The sequence below is a fragment of the Gobio gobio genome, assembly GCF_949357685.1.
Source record: "Gobio gobio genome assembly, chromosome: 24".
NCBI lineage: Eukaryota > Metazoa > Chordata > Actinopteri > Cypriniformes > Gobionidae > Gobio > Gobio gobio.
The window spans coordinates 29,711,438-29,730,008 of record NC_137120.1 but is presented as its reverse complement, the minus strand read 5'-3'; the positions used below and the strand labels follow the sequence as shown (position 1 = coordinate 29,730,008).

The following is an 18,571-nucleotide window of genomic DNA, read 5'->3' as shown; positions in this document are numbered from 1 at the left end:
GGAGATACAGTAGAGAAGACTTTTACATAAATACACAAACCTAGTATACGTTCAAAGAGGGAAACATCCGTCACAAATGTTGCATAGAAGATGGTATGATAATTGCATGGCTGGGTGGAGTTACATGTGACAGCTGAATGCAAATGCTGCTCCGCAGATTCACTGATGATTTATTTAAAGGGAATTTCCCTCTTTGACCCGCACAGACAGTAAAACCCGCTCGCGTTCACCTCATGCTGCCCTTTATAATGTTCCAGCACTTATTTATGGTTAAAAGGTCAACATTGCTGCAGGTATAATTAGATATTTTGAAGGTTTATATTTCAGGCAAAAATTTTACTTTGATATATCATTTTTATCTTCATAACTATAAAAGCAAAAAGAAAAAGAAAACCATGATTTTTTTAAATATAAAATACGGTGGGTATGCAATAAAAACAGACAGAGATAGTGAGCTTTAAATTTCAACGATTCATCCACAATTGGCCGCTGAATTTGGGCCTACACTAATATGATTTTATTTTAAGAATATAGATTTTTATTTATTTATTCCAGTCAGTGTGTTATGAGAAGACAATCATTTCTTTCTCCTGAATCACTGCAGGGCTTTTGATGCCCCATTTTTCTTTTACCGACTTAAAGGGGAAAATGAAATGAAGTGAGACAAGTAGTCAACAAAACCATCATTTCAGTCAATAAAACATTTTCACCCTCTTACGCTATATATTTTGTCAAATCAAGTAAAAATATTTTCTTTATAGGCCTACTCCCATTCACATTTATATTAAAATATTAAAAAAATATTTCTGATAAATGCGTTCACAAATTATATATAACAATAACTCGTATATTTACCAGTCTATCATCACAAATACATTTTTATTTAAACCGTGTAGCCATTATTCATCCTTAAAAAAAACACATGTAAAAATAAAATCTGTGTAGGCTACTCGCTTCTTTGTTAGCACGCGCCATCTTGTGGCTCATGTTTGTATTACAAATGCTTGTTTTAGGCATATTATGCTGGTTTTACATTAGACAGCTTACTTACATTTTCTAGGCCAGGTTCGTGCACCTGACGAGGACAGAAACAAGTTAAATAAACTATAAAGAGTGTTAAAATAAACCATAAATTGGGTTCGACCTGCATCAAACGAGTTACGCGCGAGCTCGTGTTTCCCAACCACCACCGGGTGAATAAAAAAACAACAACAGTCGTATTGTTCAAGCTATCCTTTATTCTTTTTTGTTAAGTTACATCTGCTTAAAATGAAACACGTATTGAGCGATCGGGGGGGGGAAAGCAATGAAATGACAGATAGTTTGATGACAGCTCTGTAGTGCAAAGTCATCTTTGCTGCTCTCGAACATAATTTAGACGCAATAAGATGCTTTGATACAGTTTCCAAACTAGAACATTACAAAAAATATATCGTTTGTAAGGTCTTATTTTACAATACATTCAAAAACGCAATTTGATAGCCTAAAAATCAAATCATAAAGCAAAAAAACTTTACACATGTAAATACACATTATCAATATGCACAGATTCCACACAAACAGCATCATTATACAGAAAGTCAAAACCTGAGGCAGAAACGTAAGTGGATCGGTTTGATCCGACCTGAATTCTCCAATGTACAGTAAAACTCAAATGTAAGAAATCAAAAGCATGTTAAAAAAACGTTTTGAGACACTTGGTGTCAAATGCATTGAAAACATTAAATTTTTAACTCAAAAACGGCCTCTAAACCGCAGCGGTGGCAGCAGGGCCGTTGGTGGTGCCCTCCGTTGAGGTTTTCTCGCCGTCTCCCTCTGCTGGTGATGCCGCGGCAGTGCTGCTGTTCTCCGTGGCTCCCTGCTCACTGCTCTCCGTGGCTCCCTGCTCACTGCTCTCCGTGGCTCCCTGCTCACTGCTCTCCTCGGCTTTGCTGTCTTCCGCCACCTTCTGGTCAGCACCGGTAGTGCTGTTGGGCTCGGTGAGGAGAGCCGTCGTTTCGCTGATGACCTGCACGCTGTCGTTTGCAGTCGGTGTCTTCACGGCGCCGTTTTGCACCGGGAAAGCGCTCTCTAGAGCCGTGTAGAGGAACCGGTACTGCTCCTGTGGAGAGTTAAGAAATACTTGAGCATTTGAACATGCAGCAGAAGCTAATATAGTCGGTTCTTTGATCGTTGAAGGACTTTTATGTGATATACATTTGTAAACTACACAACATTTTGTGTTGAAATCTCCTTAAAGGGATAGTTCACCCAAAAACATGTAAACGTTGTCATCATTTACTCACACTCACGTTGTTCCAAACATGTATGAGTTTCTTTCTTCTGTTGAAGTGAAATGAAGATACTTCCTACTATGGAAGTCAATGAGTGCCGCCAACTGTCTGCTTACCAACATTCTTCAAAATATATTCTTTTCACTTGACAGAATTTTCATTTTTTGGTGAACTATCCCTTTAAATACATTATTTCACATTTAGCAAAGGTTAGCAAAGATACACAGTTTCAATTAGCCCAGGTTCTATGAACGTGTAATACATGGAACAAGATAACCCAGGGTCATAAAAGACACTACAATATCAATTTCTAGTGTGAAAAACAAATTTTATAGTGATTTTTTTAAGTCCATTTCTGTTTCAAAGTAAAAAATAAAAAGGTAATTGGACTTCCGTGAAATTCCGCTGATGAAAAAGTCACAACTGTGAGAAATTAAGGTGCAATTGTGAGATAAAGTCATTGTTCTATTGTTTTTATTTACAAAGCAAGAACTTACGATTGTTTCTATAATTCCCTGCCTCTCTTTGCGCATGTTTTTGACCACATGGAAGACGTCCACCAACTTTTCTGTCAACGCGTTGTCCATGAGATTCCATAAGGCACAGAAGATTCCAGTGCGCGATGATCCATTGCTGGAAAATAAAAAACAAAAAGGACATTTAAAACTGCATCCATCCATCCTTCCATCTGGGAAAGAAAGGTGTGTGGTATTGGGACTTACTTGCAGTGCACCACCATAGGGACATCCCTGTTCATTTTGCTGTTGTCATAATTGCCGCTCTCTCTGATGTTCCTAATCATCTCTACTAACTCCTGAGCGTTCTCTGGAAGTTCACTGCTTCTCCATTTCAGGAACTGGTACTGATCCACCTCCAAGATCTCTTTCTTCTATTACAGGATTCAAGATGGATCAGTTACTTCACATGTATCAGAAAACATGTCTGCGGTTAATGACGACAGATATTCCTGCTGAGGACAGGGACTTTACCTTTGTGGCCTGTATTTCCAGGCGCCGTCTGACGTACGTTGGGAAGCTTTCTGTCTTTTTCACCTCAATTTCCATCTCTCCGAATACTTTCTTTTCATCTCCCCAGTATTGACTGCAATAATCCTGAAAAAACAGAGATATGGCTTGTAAATGTCTATCTATCTATCTATCTATCTATCTATCTATCTATCTATCTATCTATCTATCTATCTATCATCTATCTATCTATCTATCTATCTATCTATCTATCTATCTATCTATCTATCTATCTATCTATCTATCTATCTATCTATCTATCTATCTATCTATCTATCTATCTATCTATCTATCTATTGTCTGTCTGTCTGTCTGTCTATCTATCTGTCTGTCTATCCATCCATCCGTCTGTCTATATCTATCTATCTATTGTCTGTCTGTCTGTCTATCTATCTATCTATCTATCTATCTATCTATCTATCTATCTATCTATCTATCTATCTATCTATCTATCTATCTATCTATCTATCTATCTATCTATCTATCTATCTATCTATCTATCTATCTATCTATCTATCTATCTATCTATCTATCTATCTATCTATCTATCTATCTATCTATCTATTGTCTGTCTGTCTGTCTGTCTGTCTGTCTATCTATCTGTCTGTCTATCCATCCATCCGTCTGTCTATATCTATCTATCTATTGTCTGTCTGTCTATTTATCTGTCTGTCTGTCTATCCATCCATCCGTCTGTCTATATCTATCTATCTCTGTCTGTCTGTTTATCTGTTGTTTATCTGTCTGTCTCTATCTATCTATCTATCTATCTATCTATCTATCTATCTATCTATCTATCTATCTATCTATCTATCTATCTATCTATCTATCTATCTATCTATCTATCTATCTATCTATCTATCTATCTATCTATCTATCTATCTATCTATCTATCTATCTATCTATCTATCTATCTATCTATCTATCCCTCTGGTATTGTGGGAGGTCTTACCTTGCCGTCCTCTTGGCAGTCGGTGAGCATGATCAGTGTTTTAGTTTGTTGCTGATACAGCATGAGCAGGAACTCTTCTGTTGTGTCTGGTAAAGGCCCCTGTGCAGCGATCAGACTCTTATAACACCAGTAGCCCTGTTGGAAAGCAATAACAAACATATTTGGTTGAGATTAACATATTATCACACACTTAGATATCAATACAAATCACAAATATAAAAGAATGAAATAAAACTAAGCTTTTAAATTTTTTTAAAAAAAAACCTGATTTGCATTACAGTTAAGCACATGTTCTCTCCCATTCGAATTACTGTAATTAAAAAATGATATATTAGATAATATAAAATCAAGCGGATCAAGTTTTGTACACTAATGAATGAAGCGTTGATGTATTCATTAGATTCTTCTTCCTCGTCTGATGAAAAATCCTCATCCTCAGGGTCACTGGTCTGGTTGCCCTCAATGTCCAGTCTGAACAGGACTCGGTTAAAGTCATCTGGAACAGAAACGTTTGCTGGTTACTCAGTTTGCTGTTCATTAACAATGAATACATAATGTGCTGTATCTATACTGTAAATATAATACTGTAGAATCTGCAGAACAGTTGAATAAAGTTGGTGATCACTCACATGGGATAATAGACGAGTAGCGGTTTTTCTTCTTGTTGTCCTCACTGCTTCCTGTGTTAAATGTTCTCCAGTTTTTAAATTTGGGGAGTCTCTTTATAAAAACAACAAGAAAACATGCTGCATTAATAATCAAATACACATTATACAGAACACTTCAGTGTCCATAACAGGGGACAATCATAAGAGGAGGACAAACCTGGAACTCCATTTCAAGCAAACTGGGGTCACTTCCATTTTTCTGCCTGAGGGTGCTGAGCTCTGAGTGGAATTCAGACAATGAGAGCTCTGTATCTCCAAACTGGTTGTACTCTATCAGAGCGGTGTGGATCAGTATGTACTGGGCCTGACAAAAGCAACAACACACACACAAAAACACTTAAATATGAATAAACCAAATGTAAAATAAAGATTTTGTTTGTCAACAAAACGATCAAATTTTGCCAGACTTAACCAACACATGTATGGTTTAATAGTGTAAAATATTTAACCCTCTGGGGTTCTTCATTAATGGGTCACACTCAGGACCTTCGGGTCAAAAATGACCCGGAGGGCGGGATTAAGATAAAAAAAGATTTGAGTAAAATCAATGAAAAATATTTTTGTTCAATAATATTTTTTCTTTTCTTTTTTGGTGTTTTGAGATAATTTTATGATTTATAATGAATATTTATGCAATAATTATGACCCATTTTTTCCCATTGAATATAATGAAAAATGTGTATATATATATATGTATATATATATATGTATATATATATATATATATATATATATATATATATATATATATATATATATATATATATATATATATATATATATATATATATATATATATATATATATATATATATATAATTTTACTTTATTAAAGCTGTATTTCATTTTAGAGTCAAGTTTTGAGATAATTTTATGATTTATAATTAATATTTATGCAATAATTATGACCCATTTTTTCCCATTGAATATAATGAAAAATGTGTATATATATATATATATATATAATTTTACTTTTATTAAAGCTGTATTTCATTTTAGAGTCAAGTTTTGAGATAATTTTATGATTTATAATTAATATTTATGCAATAATTATGACCCATTTTTTCCCATTGAATATAATGAAAAATGTGTATATATATATATATATATATATATATATATATATATATATATATATATATATATATATATATATATATATATATATATATAATTTTACTTTTATTAAAGCTGTATTTCATTTTAGAGTCAAGCCTAGGCCTCATGAAAGCAATTTTTTTAATGAGATCGGTGCCAAACGGTGGACACATTGAGCATTTTTATCACGCAATAGCTAATTTTTACCACTACACTCTAAAAAAAAAGGCTCGTAATCATAGGGGAACCTTTTTTAGTGCTATATAGCACCAATTTTGGTGCTTCAGTGGTTCTTCAGCGGTTCTTCAGAGGTGCTATATAGCACCTTAGTCAAAGAACCGGTGAAGAACCTCTGAAGAACCGGTGAAGAACCTCTGAAGAACCGCTGAAGAACCTCTGAAGAACCGCTGAAGAACCACTGAAGCACCAAAATTGGTGCTATATAGCACTAAAAAAGGTTCCCCTATGATTACGAGCCAAGAACCATTTTTGGTGCAATATAGAACCTTTTTTTTTTTTAGAGTGTATAGTGGATCTTGCGTTTTATAAAAAAAAAAATTTAAAAATCGTAGCTTCATCAGAATGGTCCAAAACTTGGTGACTTTATTGATACTTGGTATATGAACACCCAAAAAAATTGGGGACAGGATTTGAAAAGTCTAAGTGGTCATAAAAAAATAGTCACACTCAGGACCTTCGGGTCAAAAATGACCCCCATAGGAAATTAATGGGAAATTGGCAAACGTTTTTTTGTGCATACAATCTACAAATCAGCCAGGATGCAGAAAAAAAGGACTCGAACAGTGAAGGGGTGAATCTCTAGTGCAAAACAGACAAAACAACCATCACACACACACTTATACACACAAAAACACACGCACACACAAAATAGTGCCATTCCAAAAGCTAATTGTGATTCTAATTCATTCTCGTGTTACGCAGCACGTTTGAGCTTCAGCAAGAACCAGTGAGGTTCATTCATTCATGCATGGGCGTCGGAACCCTTGTATGTGGGTGGGACAAGACCCACCTACTTTTTACGATCAATGATATTGGACCCACTCACGTTTATCATCTCTAACATTCAGCACATGTCTGTTTACCTACCCCTAATCGATAAACACTTATTATTAAAAACGTTAGACGCTTTATTTCCACTTTTCAAATATTTTCTTCATTTTTATTGAAAATAAATGCCTTTCCGATTTGATATGTGATGGGACCGCGGGTCGATTTGTGTCAAAACTAGATGCTGTGCGGCTTACACTTACACTACTACCGCTCTCAATGATATGGCGATTTCTGTAATTTTGTCTTCCCGAACTATACGTTTAGCAAGCAAAGCGGTATATTTTTACTTAATGTAATTGGCATCTACTCCAGTAAAACATTTCTGAGGACTCACCCACATTTTTTTTGCTTCCGACACCCATGCATTCATGCAACAAAATGGTAGTTGCATGGACTGTCAATGGAGGAACGAAAGCTCTCAGATTTCTCTTCATGTGTTGAAAATGAACGAAAGTCTTACGAGTTTGGAATGACATGAGGGTGAGTAATTGATGACAACTAACCCTTTAAATGCATCAAAATATTATTTTTGCATATTCTCTAAATATTTAGCCCAAGTTAGGTTTATCATTTAGTTTCAAGGTTTATATGACCAAATTGATCTTTTTTCCCCCTGCAGTCTCACTTACCTCCACTTGGACCATGAGGCAACGCTGGCGACGTAGCTTTGCCACATATCCATAGATGTCCACTCTGCCCTCCGCCTCAAGACTTTCAATCATTGCGTCAATGCCAATATAGGTTCCTGTGCGGCCAACACCTGCACTATAGACGATACGCCAACATTCACATTAATATTAATCAATTCCAACTGACCCTTTAGACAACTACCTTTTTAATATGTACACTCTAAAAAAAAAAGGTTCTATATGGCACCAAAAATAGTTCTTGGCTCGTAATCATAGGGGAACCTTTTTTAGTGCTATATAGCACCAATTTTGGTGCTTCAGTGATTCTTCAGCAGTTCTTCAGAGGTTCTTCAGCGGTTCTTCAGCGGTTCTTTGACTAAGGTGCTATATAGCACCTCTGAAGAACCGCTGAAGAACCACTGAAGCACCAAAATTGGTGCTATATAGCACTAAAAAAGGTTCCCCTATGATTACGAGCCAAGAACCATTTTTGGTGCCATATAGAACCTTTTTTTTTAGAGTGTAGTAATCTCTATGGTCCCCTCTTACCTGCAGTGGACCACAACCGGACCGCTGAAGAAGTTCTTGAAGGAGTTGACTCTTCTCCTGAGCTTCAGAAGCAGGCAGGGGTCTGCAGGCACACCATGGTCAGGCCAGCTGATGAACTGGATATGAGTGACCTCTCTTTCTGAGGCTTTCTCTCGCTTCTGTACACAAACACACACACACACACATTAAGGTAAAACCGTCTGAATAAAGCATGTAAGAATGACCAGACCGCGCACACTTACATTAGCCAGAACCAGATAGCGAATGATATAATCAGGGCAGTGTTCCTCAGATCGGATTTTCACGACAAAATCTTCGAAAATCTCAGTCTCTCTGTCCAGAGATGGCCAGTACTGAGCGCATTTGATCTGAGAGGACAAAAAAGCAGCAGTCAGTGGAAATATATAATAGACTGAAGCAAAGATTGTAGTTATTGTTAAAGGATTAGTTCACTTTTAAATACATTTTTGCTGATAATTTACTCACCCCCATGTCATCCAAGATGTCCATGTCTTTCTTTCTGCCGTCGAAAAGAAATTAAGGTTTTGGATGAAAACATTCCAGGGGTTTCCTCCATATAATGGACTTCAATGGGCCCCAAACGGTTCAATGTCCAAATTACAGTTTCGGTACAGCTTCAAAGGGCTTTAAACAATACCAGACGATGAATAAGGGTCTTATCTAGTGAAACGATCAGTTTCTGCGAGAAACCGAGCAGTATTTATGCTATTATTTTACCTCTTTTCAGACGAGCGTGATCAGCTCTGAGCTCAGCCATAACTTCCGCAAAGTGAGGTCAAATACGAGAGTGGTCATAGATGTATACGTAGATGCCTCATTAGCGCCTTCACGGATCAGTAGAATGAGGCATCTACGATCGATATATCTATGACCACGATCGTATTTGACCTGACTTGGCGGAAGTTATGGCTGAGCTCAGAGATGATCCCGCTCGTCTGATAAGAGGTAAAATAATAGCATAAATACTGCTCGGTTTCTCGCAGAAACGGATCGTTTTGCTAGATAAGACCCTTATTCATCGTCTGGTATCGTTTAAAGCCCTTTAAAGCTGTACTGAAACTGTCATTTGGACCTTGAAACGTTTGGAGCCCATTGAAGTCCATTATATGGAGAAAAATCCTGGAATGTTTTCATCCAAAACCTTAATTTCTTTTCGACTGCAGAAAGAAAGACATGGACATCTTGGATGACATGGGGGTGAGTAAATTATCAGCAAAAGTTTATTTAAAAGTGAACTATTCCTTTAACAAAAAGGTCAAACCAAAACGGCTAATAATAGTTTTCGGTAACTGAAATGAAGCTGAAATAAAATAAAATATAAATATTAGATGGAAAAACTTAAGCACAATTGGAAATGTTGTTTTGGTAACTGAATAAATTATATATATATTTTTTTTTTTTTTTTTTATACTTTTTTATACTTTTTTTTTTACTTTAAGTACTAAAATTAAAGCTAAAGTAAAATATGTAGAAATATAAAAAAACAACTTAAAATGAAAATAAAAAGCTAATTCTAAATATTAATAAATACTGTAATAGTAGAAAAAAGATAGTTCTTAAAAAACAAACACTAGACCAAACAACATCCATTTACCTTGTTTCCTTCCTCACAACGGGTGACCATGACGATAATGGATGACTTTTGTTCCCAAACCATTCTCCAGAAATCATCAATAGTCTCATCCTTGGGTCCTGGAAAACACGCCCAACAAAATGTTTTAATGTTGCTATTATTTAAACTTCATATGGCAGTTCATTTTTACATTTAATAATCTTAATTGTTGGCGTAAACAATTTCCCTGCATTTTATGTTTGCCAAGCAACAGTGATTTTGAAGGTGGGGTCAAAGTGTGCGTTCATTGGCTGCTTTGAATGTGCCTGAATATTAAACAATCCATTTAATAAGAGGACTTATACCTTGGGCTGCAATGTATTTCTTTGGCTCTTGATATCCCTGTATGGGAAAAAGAAAGAATTTGATCAATTATAAGTTCGAAATTGTGAAAGTGATTCTTTAAAATATGCGTTTATATAACCTCACCTCAATAAAGCTGGCATTGATGTATTCACGTTCGCCTCCAGTTGAGAGAGAAACGCGATTATAGTCATCTGCGAAATCATGCATAAAACAAATTCTCAGATTGAAATATTTAAAGGAATTGTGGGTAAATGGATGTCTTTATGAATATTGTAGTGATATTTACACGGCAGAATGTCAACATAGCGGTTCTTGGACTGGTTTTCCTGTTTCTTCGCCTCTTTGATGGTGTAATTGGAGAAAATTCGGGGAATGCTCTGAGGAGAAGCAGACTCTGAATGCATTTCTTATTATATTTAAACAGCAGAAGCAGATACTATAGATTTATCATGTAAGGAATCACCTGAAACTCATCCATAAACAGACGGCCCTCATCAGCGACCTTGGTCTTGTAAGCTTCTATTAAATTGTCGGCGTAGATGGGCTCAACTGGGCGCAGGGGCTCTATGAGAGGAGATGGGAAACCAAAGATTTCATCGAATCAATTTCCTTTCAAAATACATTTAAATAACTTTGATATGGGCTAATAACATACGTGTAAGAAGAATCTCTTCATCTTCAACATCCCTTTGGTGAGAAATCCCATCAGAAACAGATTCATATTTATGCTCATATTGATAGTATGATTTTATATCAATCGAAAATAATACATTTGACAACTGACCTTTTTCTTTTGAGCAGGAAAATTTTGTACAACACAAAAAGGAGGGCAAGTGATGTTATAAGGATGAGGAAAGCCAAGAATCCGATGACAGCCTTATCGTTATCTGAGAGAGGAATACACCACTTCAGATTTTGGAATGTATTCTGCTTTATAACTATATTTATAACATTTTATCATTGTAAAAAAAAATCAATACGTTTTTATGTTTTAATTTTATTTGATAACATTTCTAAAAATGCAAATAATATTATAGGTATGTTAGAGTAAGAAAAAGGTTGTTCTTACACTTAGTGGATCGTTCAATTTTAACACTGGACTCGTTACCGTTACCATTCCTGGCTATAATCTGAATTTAATAGAATGAATAAATGAATTAATAAATGCGAAACACAAATTAAAATATTATGAATGTCATTCAGGCTGCAGCAAAAAATAAATAAATACCTCAAAAGTATAGTCTGTGTGGTAGTAAAGATTGTCAAATGTGAATGAACAGCTTCTCTTATCTTCCTTTTGTTCATATGTTCCTTTAGGTGTGATTATGGCTTTATATGTTCCATTAGGTCCATTCCAATTTTTCATCCAGGTCTTGCAGTCCACAGTAAAAGAATTGTGGGATGTTTCGGATACTTTTACTTCCTCCTCGGTAAAAGTGGGGTCTATTAAAATACAGGGGGGGGGGGGGGGGGGCAGTTCATATGTAATTTGATATGGATCATTTGATAAGATGTCTTTATTTCCTTTTAGATCATAATCTCTATGACATTTCTCCAGTTATGGATTTAAAAACTGCCCGTTACTGGTACTTCCAAGAAATCCAATACTCTGTTGAACTACAAGATAAAACCTCAAAGCAGTCATAAAACTACAAAATAAAGAGTTAATTAGTGAAATATGATGTAAGCATTAATAGCAAAAATACATAGTATGATCTATTTTACAAAACAATATAAAACATTTATTTTAATCAGGGCATCACAAGAAACCACTGTTTGAAGACTAACACTGGATAATCAAATATTATATTAATAATTGAAAACAGGATTCCTCACATAACAGGCAGTAATTTGTCATATTGTGTGGCGTTTTGGTATTTCTTTTTGTTGGCATCACACTTTCCAATATAGTTTACATAATGTAGGTCATAAACCTGCATATAAACTGTGTTCAATACATATATTTGTACAGAAAAATAATAATTGAAAAATGTTACACTTACCATGAGAAAGTGTAGTTATGTGATGAGTTATGAAATAAACATGGTCAATCCTTTTGTCTTCGGCCGTAATATTGCATGTGTAGAAGGTATATGCACTTAATTGATTATTTTCGTAGATTGTGGGATCGTCCTTTGACTTTAAAAGGACTGAAAAGATAAATGGAAGACATGCACACTGTCAAATTTACTGACTGATAAATGCAGTACTTAGAATATTTAAAGGGATAGTGTTCCACAAACACAATCGCAGCATTTATATTTGGAACGACATGAGTGCCAGTAAACAATTTTAGGATTTTTTTGTGTGTGCGTGTGACTATTCTGTTAAACAGCTGATCATTTCAAAATCTAATTTCAGTGATACTGAATAGATATTATAGGGAAAAAATGAGCTCTTCCTTTTACCATGATTAGTCCTGTTTTTACAAGAGCCTGAAAAATAGAATTTAATGCCTAAGCAATTATCTCTTGCGGATAGGTTCCATTTGATCCTAGTAGAGTTGTTGGTGAATGACTGTACTGCAGTTTCATTTTCAAAATCTGTAAAAGACAAAACAGAATTCAGGATCAAAGCAATACATAAAGCATGAGACAGTAACATTTATAGCTGGGTGTTTCTTCAACTAAGAGCACTTTATGTCCCTGATGTTTTATTAAATTAACAGATTTTGTATTTTTATTTAGTTTATTTGCAGATCACAATAAAACATCCCTCCCACATTTATTTTCAAATGCTTTTTAAGTATGGATTTTGTTTTGAACCTGTACATTGTTTACCAACTAGACAACACTGTCAGAGAAGAGCTTGAGATGAAATATAAGACGTGATACTGTATAAAAATGAATATCACTTGCAAAGAATACATTTTTATTGTGCATCATTTCCAGTCAAGCTATTATTTCACCATATTATGCTAAATAATGTGATTATATTTTATTGTGTGTATTTTGGATGCATAAAATGCTAGCTGTGAAATTAGCCTTAGCAAGACAAAACAGTTGGACATTTTATTCCGAAAATGTTTAAAATGTCATTTCCACCACAGAATGCTATTAAACACATCATTTGACGTGGTGGAAATGATCATGACTTTCAGAAAAATATACTTTATAAAATAACAGGATTCTCCTTTATATATACACTGTTTGTAACTGTTAGTGAACAAATAAAATAATCTAGAAAACTAGTGTTTGTAAGTCCTCAGGGCATATAGTTGAAGAAACAGCTTCATAAATTTGACATTGCATGTCATGGCATTATTGTGAAATATTTGCAGGTGTGAGAGGTCATATATGTCAGAAACTCACTGCAAGTGATGTTAATTGTGCTTTGATTGCTTTCAATGATCGTATTGTAATATTTGTATTTTCCAATGCAGTTGTACATTTTGGAAGGCACCAAAAAGACCTCCTCATTCAAGTGATGTGTTTTTTCCTTGGAACGTTCTACTTGATAAAGAAGAAAGAGAAAAATCAATCTTCTGCAGTACTAGTGTTTATGCATCAATGTGAATATGATTTTAAAAATGACATTATTCATTTGCAACAAAAAAACATTTAACATTGCCATTACTTACCATCAATGCAATGGACCATAAGATTTTTTCCCTCACATCCTGTTGGTTTATTACTCCACTCAAATTTAGTGGGGATAGTTTGATTGAAGGTTATTTCAGGCTTGACTAAAAAAAAAAGAGAGAGCGAGAGATAAAGCTTTTCTCATGGAAGAGTTATTGTAATGTAAATACATAATGTAAATGTTAAGTAATCATAATTATCGAATACACAAATAAAATAAATATATTTAACTGTATATAAATGTACTGTAATACATACTCTTGAAAGCCAAATAAAAATGTTGCCCCACATGTTTGTTTATTTTCTGTTTAATTGATCAAATTCTCACCTGGAGGCATGGTGACGTTCATTGTGTAGATGCATGTGCTTAGATTAAAGGTAATGGGAATATTTTCGCAGGACTGTTCATTTGTTATATTAAAACATTCTGACAGATTCCATGTGGTATCATTAAAACACACTTTCTCTTCACCCACAAGGTTTGCAGAATAGTCTGTACTTTCAGAGACTAAAAAGAAATAAAGAATTGACAAAGAATCAGACACATTACTTTCCATGTCTAAAAAATATTACAAAAATGAGAGGCAATGCAATCAAATAAAACACAATTTCATAGCACATCATCAGGATATAAAGTAAGCCCACTCTTAAAAGAAAAAAAAATTAATATTAAATAAGGGTTCTGTCAGGTGCCTCATTTATATAACCTTTTAGGGGTACCCATCATAAGATAACTTTATATAATTTGTAATAATTCATTTAGTTTTAATTAATTTAATTGTACGAATTAAGTAGCTTGTAAACACTTCATCACTAGAAAAATGGAAATAACCAGTTAAACATAAAAGTATTACGCAATAATTTCTTCTTATAGAACCTATTTGGCATAAACGGTGCTTTAAAATAGCTAAAGAGAGCACTATGTTTGGCCAAACATTTACAATGTTAATTTTCATGCTGGTTACATTAATTTATAGAAATGGACACATGGACACATCAATAACTAAAGTTCTTTCAAAAGAACTTCACATTAACATCTGGCAGAATAGCATTATTCTGTAAATAGAAATCCACTTACCGTTGAAATGAATACTGTTATTTATAGGCGACCGACAGCCATCAACGCTGACGGTGTATTCAAAGCATGGTTTTAACCATTCAGATGGTATTTTGAAGGGAGAAGTTTCAATGTTCAACAACATCTCATTATTATTTGTTAACTTGATTGTGTACTTTTTGTTATCAGAGTCATCGTCCCTCACATAGACTGTTGCTTCGTTCTCAGTCTGTGTAACGCTGAAATTACCTGTCAGTGCATATGAATATTCACAAAGTCATAAGAATAAAATAGCTTGTCCTCAACAACACAATCCGAGTTGACTTCTCACAACCGGTGTAATAAACGAATACTCACATTGTAATTTTGTGGTACCTGTGAAAAGCACATATTTACAAGTTTATCATCATGGTATGCAATTTTATCACAAAAAAGTTAATCATTTGTACAGAGAACACAGATAGCGTGATGTTACCCATGGTGCTGGTTGTGACTGGGGGTGGGGTTGAGCTGGATTGCATGGAAGTGAGAAGTGAGAAGGTGGTGCTTGGAGGTAAGGTCTCTTTCCCTGAATGTTGTTGAGGTGGTAAGTGACAATAAAAGAGTTAAAACTCGCTGACCAGGATATTGAAGTACTGCATTCTCATTTAGCTCATTTAGATAATAAGCACTGATTCTGAATTGCTACCTGATGGGCTTTGTGATGGAGTGCGTTCATGAATTTGTGCATTACTTTATGTTCTTCTCAAACACATCAATATTACACCGTTACCTGTGCTGGTGTTGGTGTCGTGTTGATGTGAGGTATTGCATGGGGGTGAGAGTATGTTGTCTGTCTTAAGCCGGGTGCACACTGTGCGATTTTGGCCACGATTTGGCCGTCTGAGACAAATTTTGCAAATCCTAAAAGATTCCTCTGATCCTAGGCTAAAATCTGAAGTCTTTGATCGTTAGTTTGACATGTTCACGACAGCCGATTAATGGAAGTTGCGATCAAATTTTAGCTCAGACGAAATACTGGAAGATTTGGCGCACAGTCCTACACGGTGTGACTTCTCCTACGAGGACCGTCAAATGAATTTTTCAAGACAAACTATGACCAAAATGAGCGCTAGAGATTTATTTATAGCCACCATTTCAATCCTGCATATAATGCAGCTCTGTGTCACCGAACGCGTCATTGACGTGCGTCTGTAACCCCTCCTGTTCGAACTGCCCGCTCCAAGCGAGGCTCGAACCCAGGTCCACCAGCATGAGAGTCGGACGCTCTAACAAGGAGGCTAAAGGCTGCAACCTCTAACGTCAGTCGCTAGAGCGTCTCTTGAGATCAGAGGAGTGAGGTTTACTCACACAGCAACTACTAGCTGGCCCTCGGTTACACTCACCCCCCTAAACCTCACTCCCATCCGGGTCACGGCACCAATGTGAGGCTCGAACCCGGGTCCGCCAGCATGAGAGTCGGACGAGTGTGACATGGCCTACAGCGGGGATCATGTTCGTACAGTCTGACAAGGAACAATCACAAAGGACTTTATAAATCGCACAGTGTGCACCCGGCTTTATTCAGGTTTACACATTCATCAGAATGATAATGGTTACATGAAGTTTATCTAATAAGCTCAATAATATGCTCGTTTATTTTCATGACTTATGTTAAAGAAAAACTGACAATTTAGTAAATGAATCAAAACATGAAATATATGGCCAGATTTACTAACAGCTACTGTCAGGATTTACTAAAGACACGCAGTGAAAAATTAGCGCCGGTGAAAAGGCGTGGACAGGGTTATTTTTGCGGCTGATCTTATTGCATATGCATTTGTAGGATTTTCCCTTTCAGAGGCAAAATTTATGGGAGGAGAGTATTTAAATGAATCTTGCGGCATCATTTACCGCCCAAAAAAGCACGTCTTAAACCAGACGCTAATTTACACTGCTCTTGGTAGATTGTGTTGTTCATTATGGAAATGATGCGTCTGAGTTCTTTTAATTTGCACGTCGTCAGTAGATAACATGCAGAACTTTTTTGGAATTGCATTCTCACGCTAATTTGCCCTGTTTAGTAAATCTGGCCCATAGAGTGAAATGCACTGTTACCTGCAGTGGGTGTGGTGTTTTGATGTTGCGAGGTGTTGCGTGCGGGTAAGGTTGTTGTGCAGGTCTGGTTTTCACATTCCGTAATATTCTCTAAACGATAATGGTTATTTGATCAAAAAATTTGTATCTTATAAATACTACAGTATGGAATATATGGCTCAACAAAATGCGAATGTTCATGCCATAGGTTGAAGACAAACTGACAAAATTGAAGAAAAACAAACAAACAAAAACCCCACTGTTACCTGATGTGTTGTGTTGTTGCGAGGGGGTGCGTGAGGGTGAGATTGTGAGAGTCGTTTTCAGTGTAGAACTCGTTCCTTCATGATAATGATCATTCAATCAAATACAATGTTACAATTATGTACAAATACAAAAAAGATGAAATACGAAATAATTTAATATAAATATGAATTAAATATTTAAATATTAATAAGAGCTACATTTTATTTAATTGATATAACAATATAATGTACAATGTAATATTGTACAAGGCTTAGCCCATATTAAATTATATGAATCTGCACAAAATACATGGTTGTATGTCAACAATCAAAGGCACTATAATAAACAATGAAAAAGCCTTTTTTGATGATTTACACATTTCAATTAATAGTAAAATTCCATCAAATTGAATTGAATAATTGATTAAGGATTGTTCAATTATTCAATTAAAATGTGTAAGGATCATTCAATTCAATTTGATGGAATTTTACCATTAATTTATTATTAGTGTGTCTGTGATGTATTTCTAAATATGTTAATATGTATAAAAAATATTTTAAGCATCAAAATAAGATTTTAAAACTAGATTTTGTTTTTATCACCTTGAAAATTCTAGCGATTGACTATAAAACACTAGCTGCAAGAGAGTAATTCAAAAAGAGGCTCATAGAGTGAAATACACTGTTACCTGCAGTGGGTGTGGTGTTTTGTTGTTGCGAGGTGGTGAGTGGGAGTGAGTTTGATGTGCTGCTCTGGGGTTTAGCTTTAGTAAACCCTAAATAACAATGGTTATTAGATCAAATGTTTATCCTGTAAATACTTTTACACAGTCCTGTATGAGATTCAAGAATGCTGGACATCACCGGGTGACCCAACATAGCATACCAGATGTTTTTTTGTAAAAAATGTCCTACATTTTTTTTTATTAATATTAATCACAATGAAAAAAAAAAAAAGGAATTGAGAAAACAAATGTAATGCAACCTGATGCATTCAGACTTTTAGGTTCTCTAAACTATGTTCTTAAAAATTGTCCAAAGTAAGAGCGCATTGTTTTATCACTTCATTCAGGCAATAAATTCATCAAGCAAAATACAGATTAAAAACAAAAAAATCAGTTAATAACGCAATACAGATATGAATAAAACATGAAATACAGTGTTAAATGCAATATTACCAGTGGTGTGTTGTTGCGAGGAGGTGCGTGGGGGTGAGGTTGGTGTGAAAGTACTGGTCCCTACATGATAATGATCATTTAATCAAATACAATGTTAGTAAGATATACAGGGCCTAAAATTAACACTCGCCAAATAGCAAAAGTAAAAATCGGCATTTGCGAGTCTATGGAACTATGTCTTACTAGTATATGGAACTATGCTTAATTTAATCCTTATTGGTGCAGCTCAC

The 18,571-nt window shown here is 35.2% G+C and overlaps 1 protein-coding gene across 9 annotated transcripts in view; it reads right to left on the bottom strand.

Moving 5' to 3' along the window:
- Positions 1-1,218: 1,218 nt before the first annotated feature.
- Positions 1,219-18,571, bottom strand: part of ptprc (protein tyrosine phosphatase receptor type C) — a 56,454-nt gene continuing 39,101 nt past the window's right edge. For 8 of the 9 annotated variants that reach the window (XM_079807577.1, XM_079807580.1, XM_079807581.1 and 5 more), the window contains 32 exons: positions 18,342-18,401; positions 17,853-17,939; positions 17,185-17,259; positions 16,940-17,029; positions 15,318-15,410; positions 15,200-15,217; positions 14,864-15,091; positions 14,114-14,293; positions 13,785-13,889; positions 13,516-13,656; positions 12,613-12,747; positions 12,208-12,354; positions 11,433-11,647; positions 11,274-11,334; positions 10,989-11,091; positions 10,860-10,891; positions 10,668-10,768; positions 10,491-10,581; positions 10,328-10,395; positions 10,204-10,240; positions 9,881-9,978; positions 8,508-8,633; positions 8,266-8,423; positions 7,717-7,852; positions 5,076-5,222; positions 4,880-4,970; positions 4,619-4,746; positions 4,251-4,385; positions 3,263-3,385; positions 2,996-3,162; positions 2,771-2,906; positions 1,219-2,101 (listed from right to left, as the gene is read on the bottom strand). In XM_079807577.1, coding sequence (XP_079663703.1) covers positions 1,748-2,101; positions 2,771-2,906; positions 2,996-3,162; positions 3,263-3,385; positions 4,251-4,385; positions 4,619-4,746; positions 4,880-4,970; positions 5,076-5,222; positions 7,717-7,852; positions 8,266-8,423; positions 8,508-8,633; positions 9,881-9,978; positions 10,204-10,240; positions 10,328-10,395; positions 10,491-10,581; positions 10,668-10,768; positions 10,860-10,891; positions 10,989-11,091; positions 11,274-11,334; positions 11,433-11,647; positions 12,208-12,354; positions 12,613-12,747; positions 13,516-13,656; positions 13,785-13,889; positions 14,114-14,293; positions 14,864-15,091; positions 15,200-15,217; positions 15,318-15,410; positions 16,940-17,029; positions 17,185-17,259; positions 17,853-17,939; positions 18,342-18,401 — 3,866 coding nt within the window. In that variant the 3' untranslated portion in view covers positions 1,219-1,747. The remainder of the gene's footprint in view (positions 2,102-2,770; positions 2,907-2,995; positions 3,163-3,262; positions 3,386-4,250; positions 4,386-4,618; positions 4,747-4,879; positions 4,971-5,075; positions 5,223-7,716; positions 7,853-8,265; positions 8,424-8,507; positions 8,634-9,880; positions 9,979-10,203; positions 10,241-10,327; positions 10,396-10,490; positions 10,582-10,667; positions 10,769-10,859; positions 10,892-10,988; positions 11,092-11,273; positions 11,335-11,432; positions 11,648-12,207; positions 12,355-12,612; positions 12,748-13,515; positions 13,657-13,784; positions 13,890-14,113; positions 14,294-14,863; positions 15,092-15,199; positions 15,218-15,317; positions 15,411-16,939; positions 17,030-17,184; positions 17,260-17,852; positions 17,940-18,341; positions 18,402-18,571) is intronic. The other variant, XM_079807578.1, reaches the window with a different exon arrangement.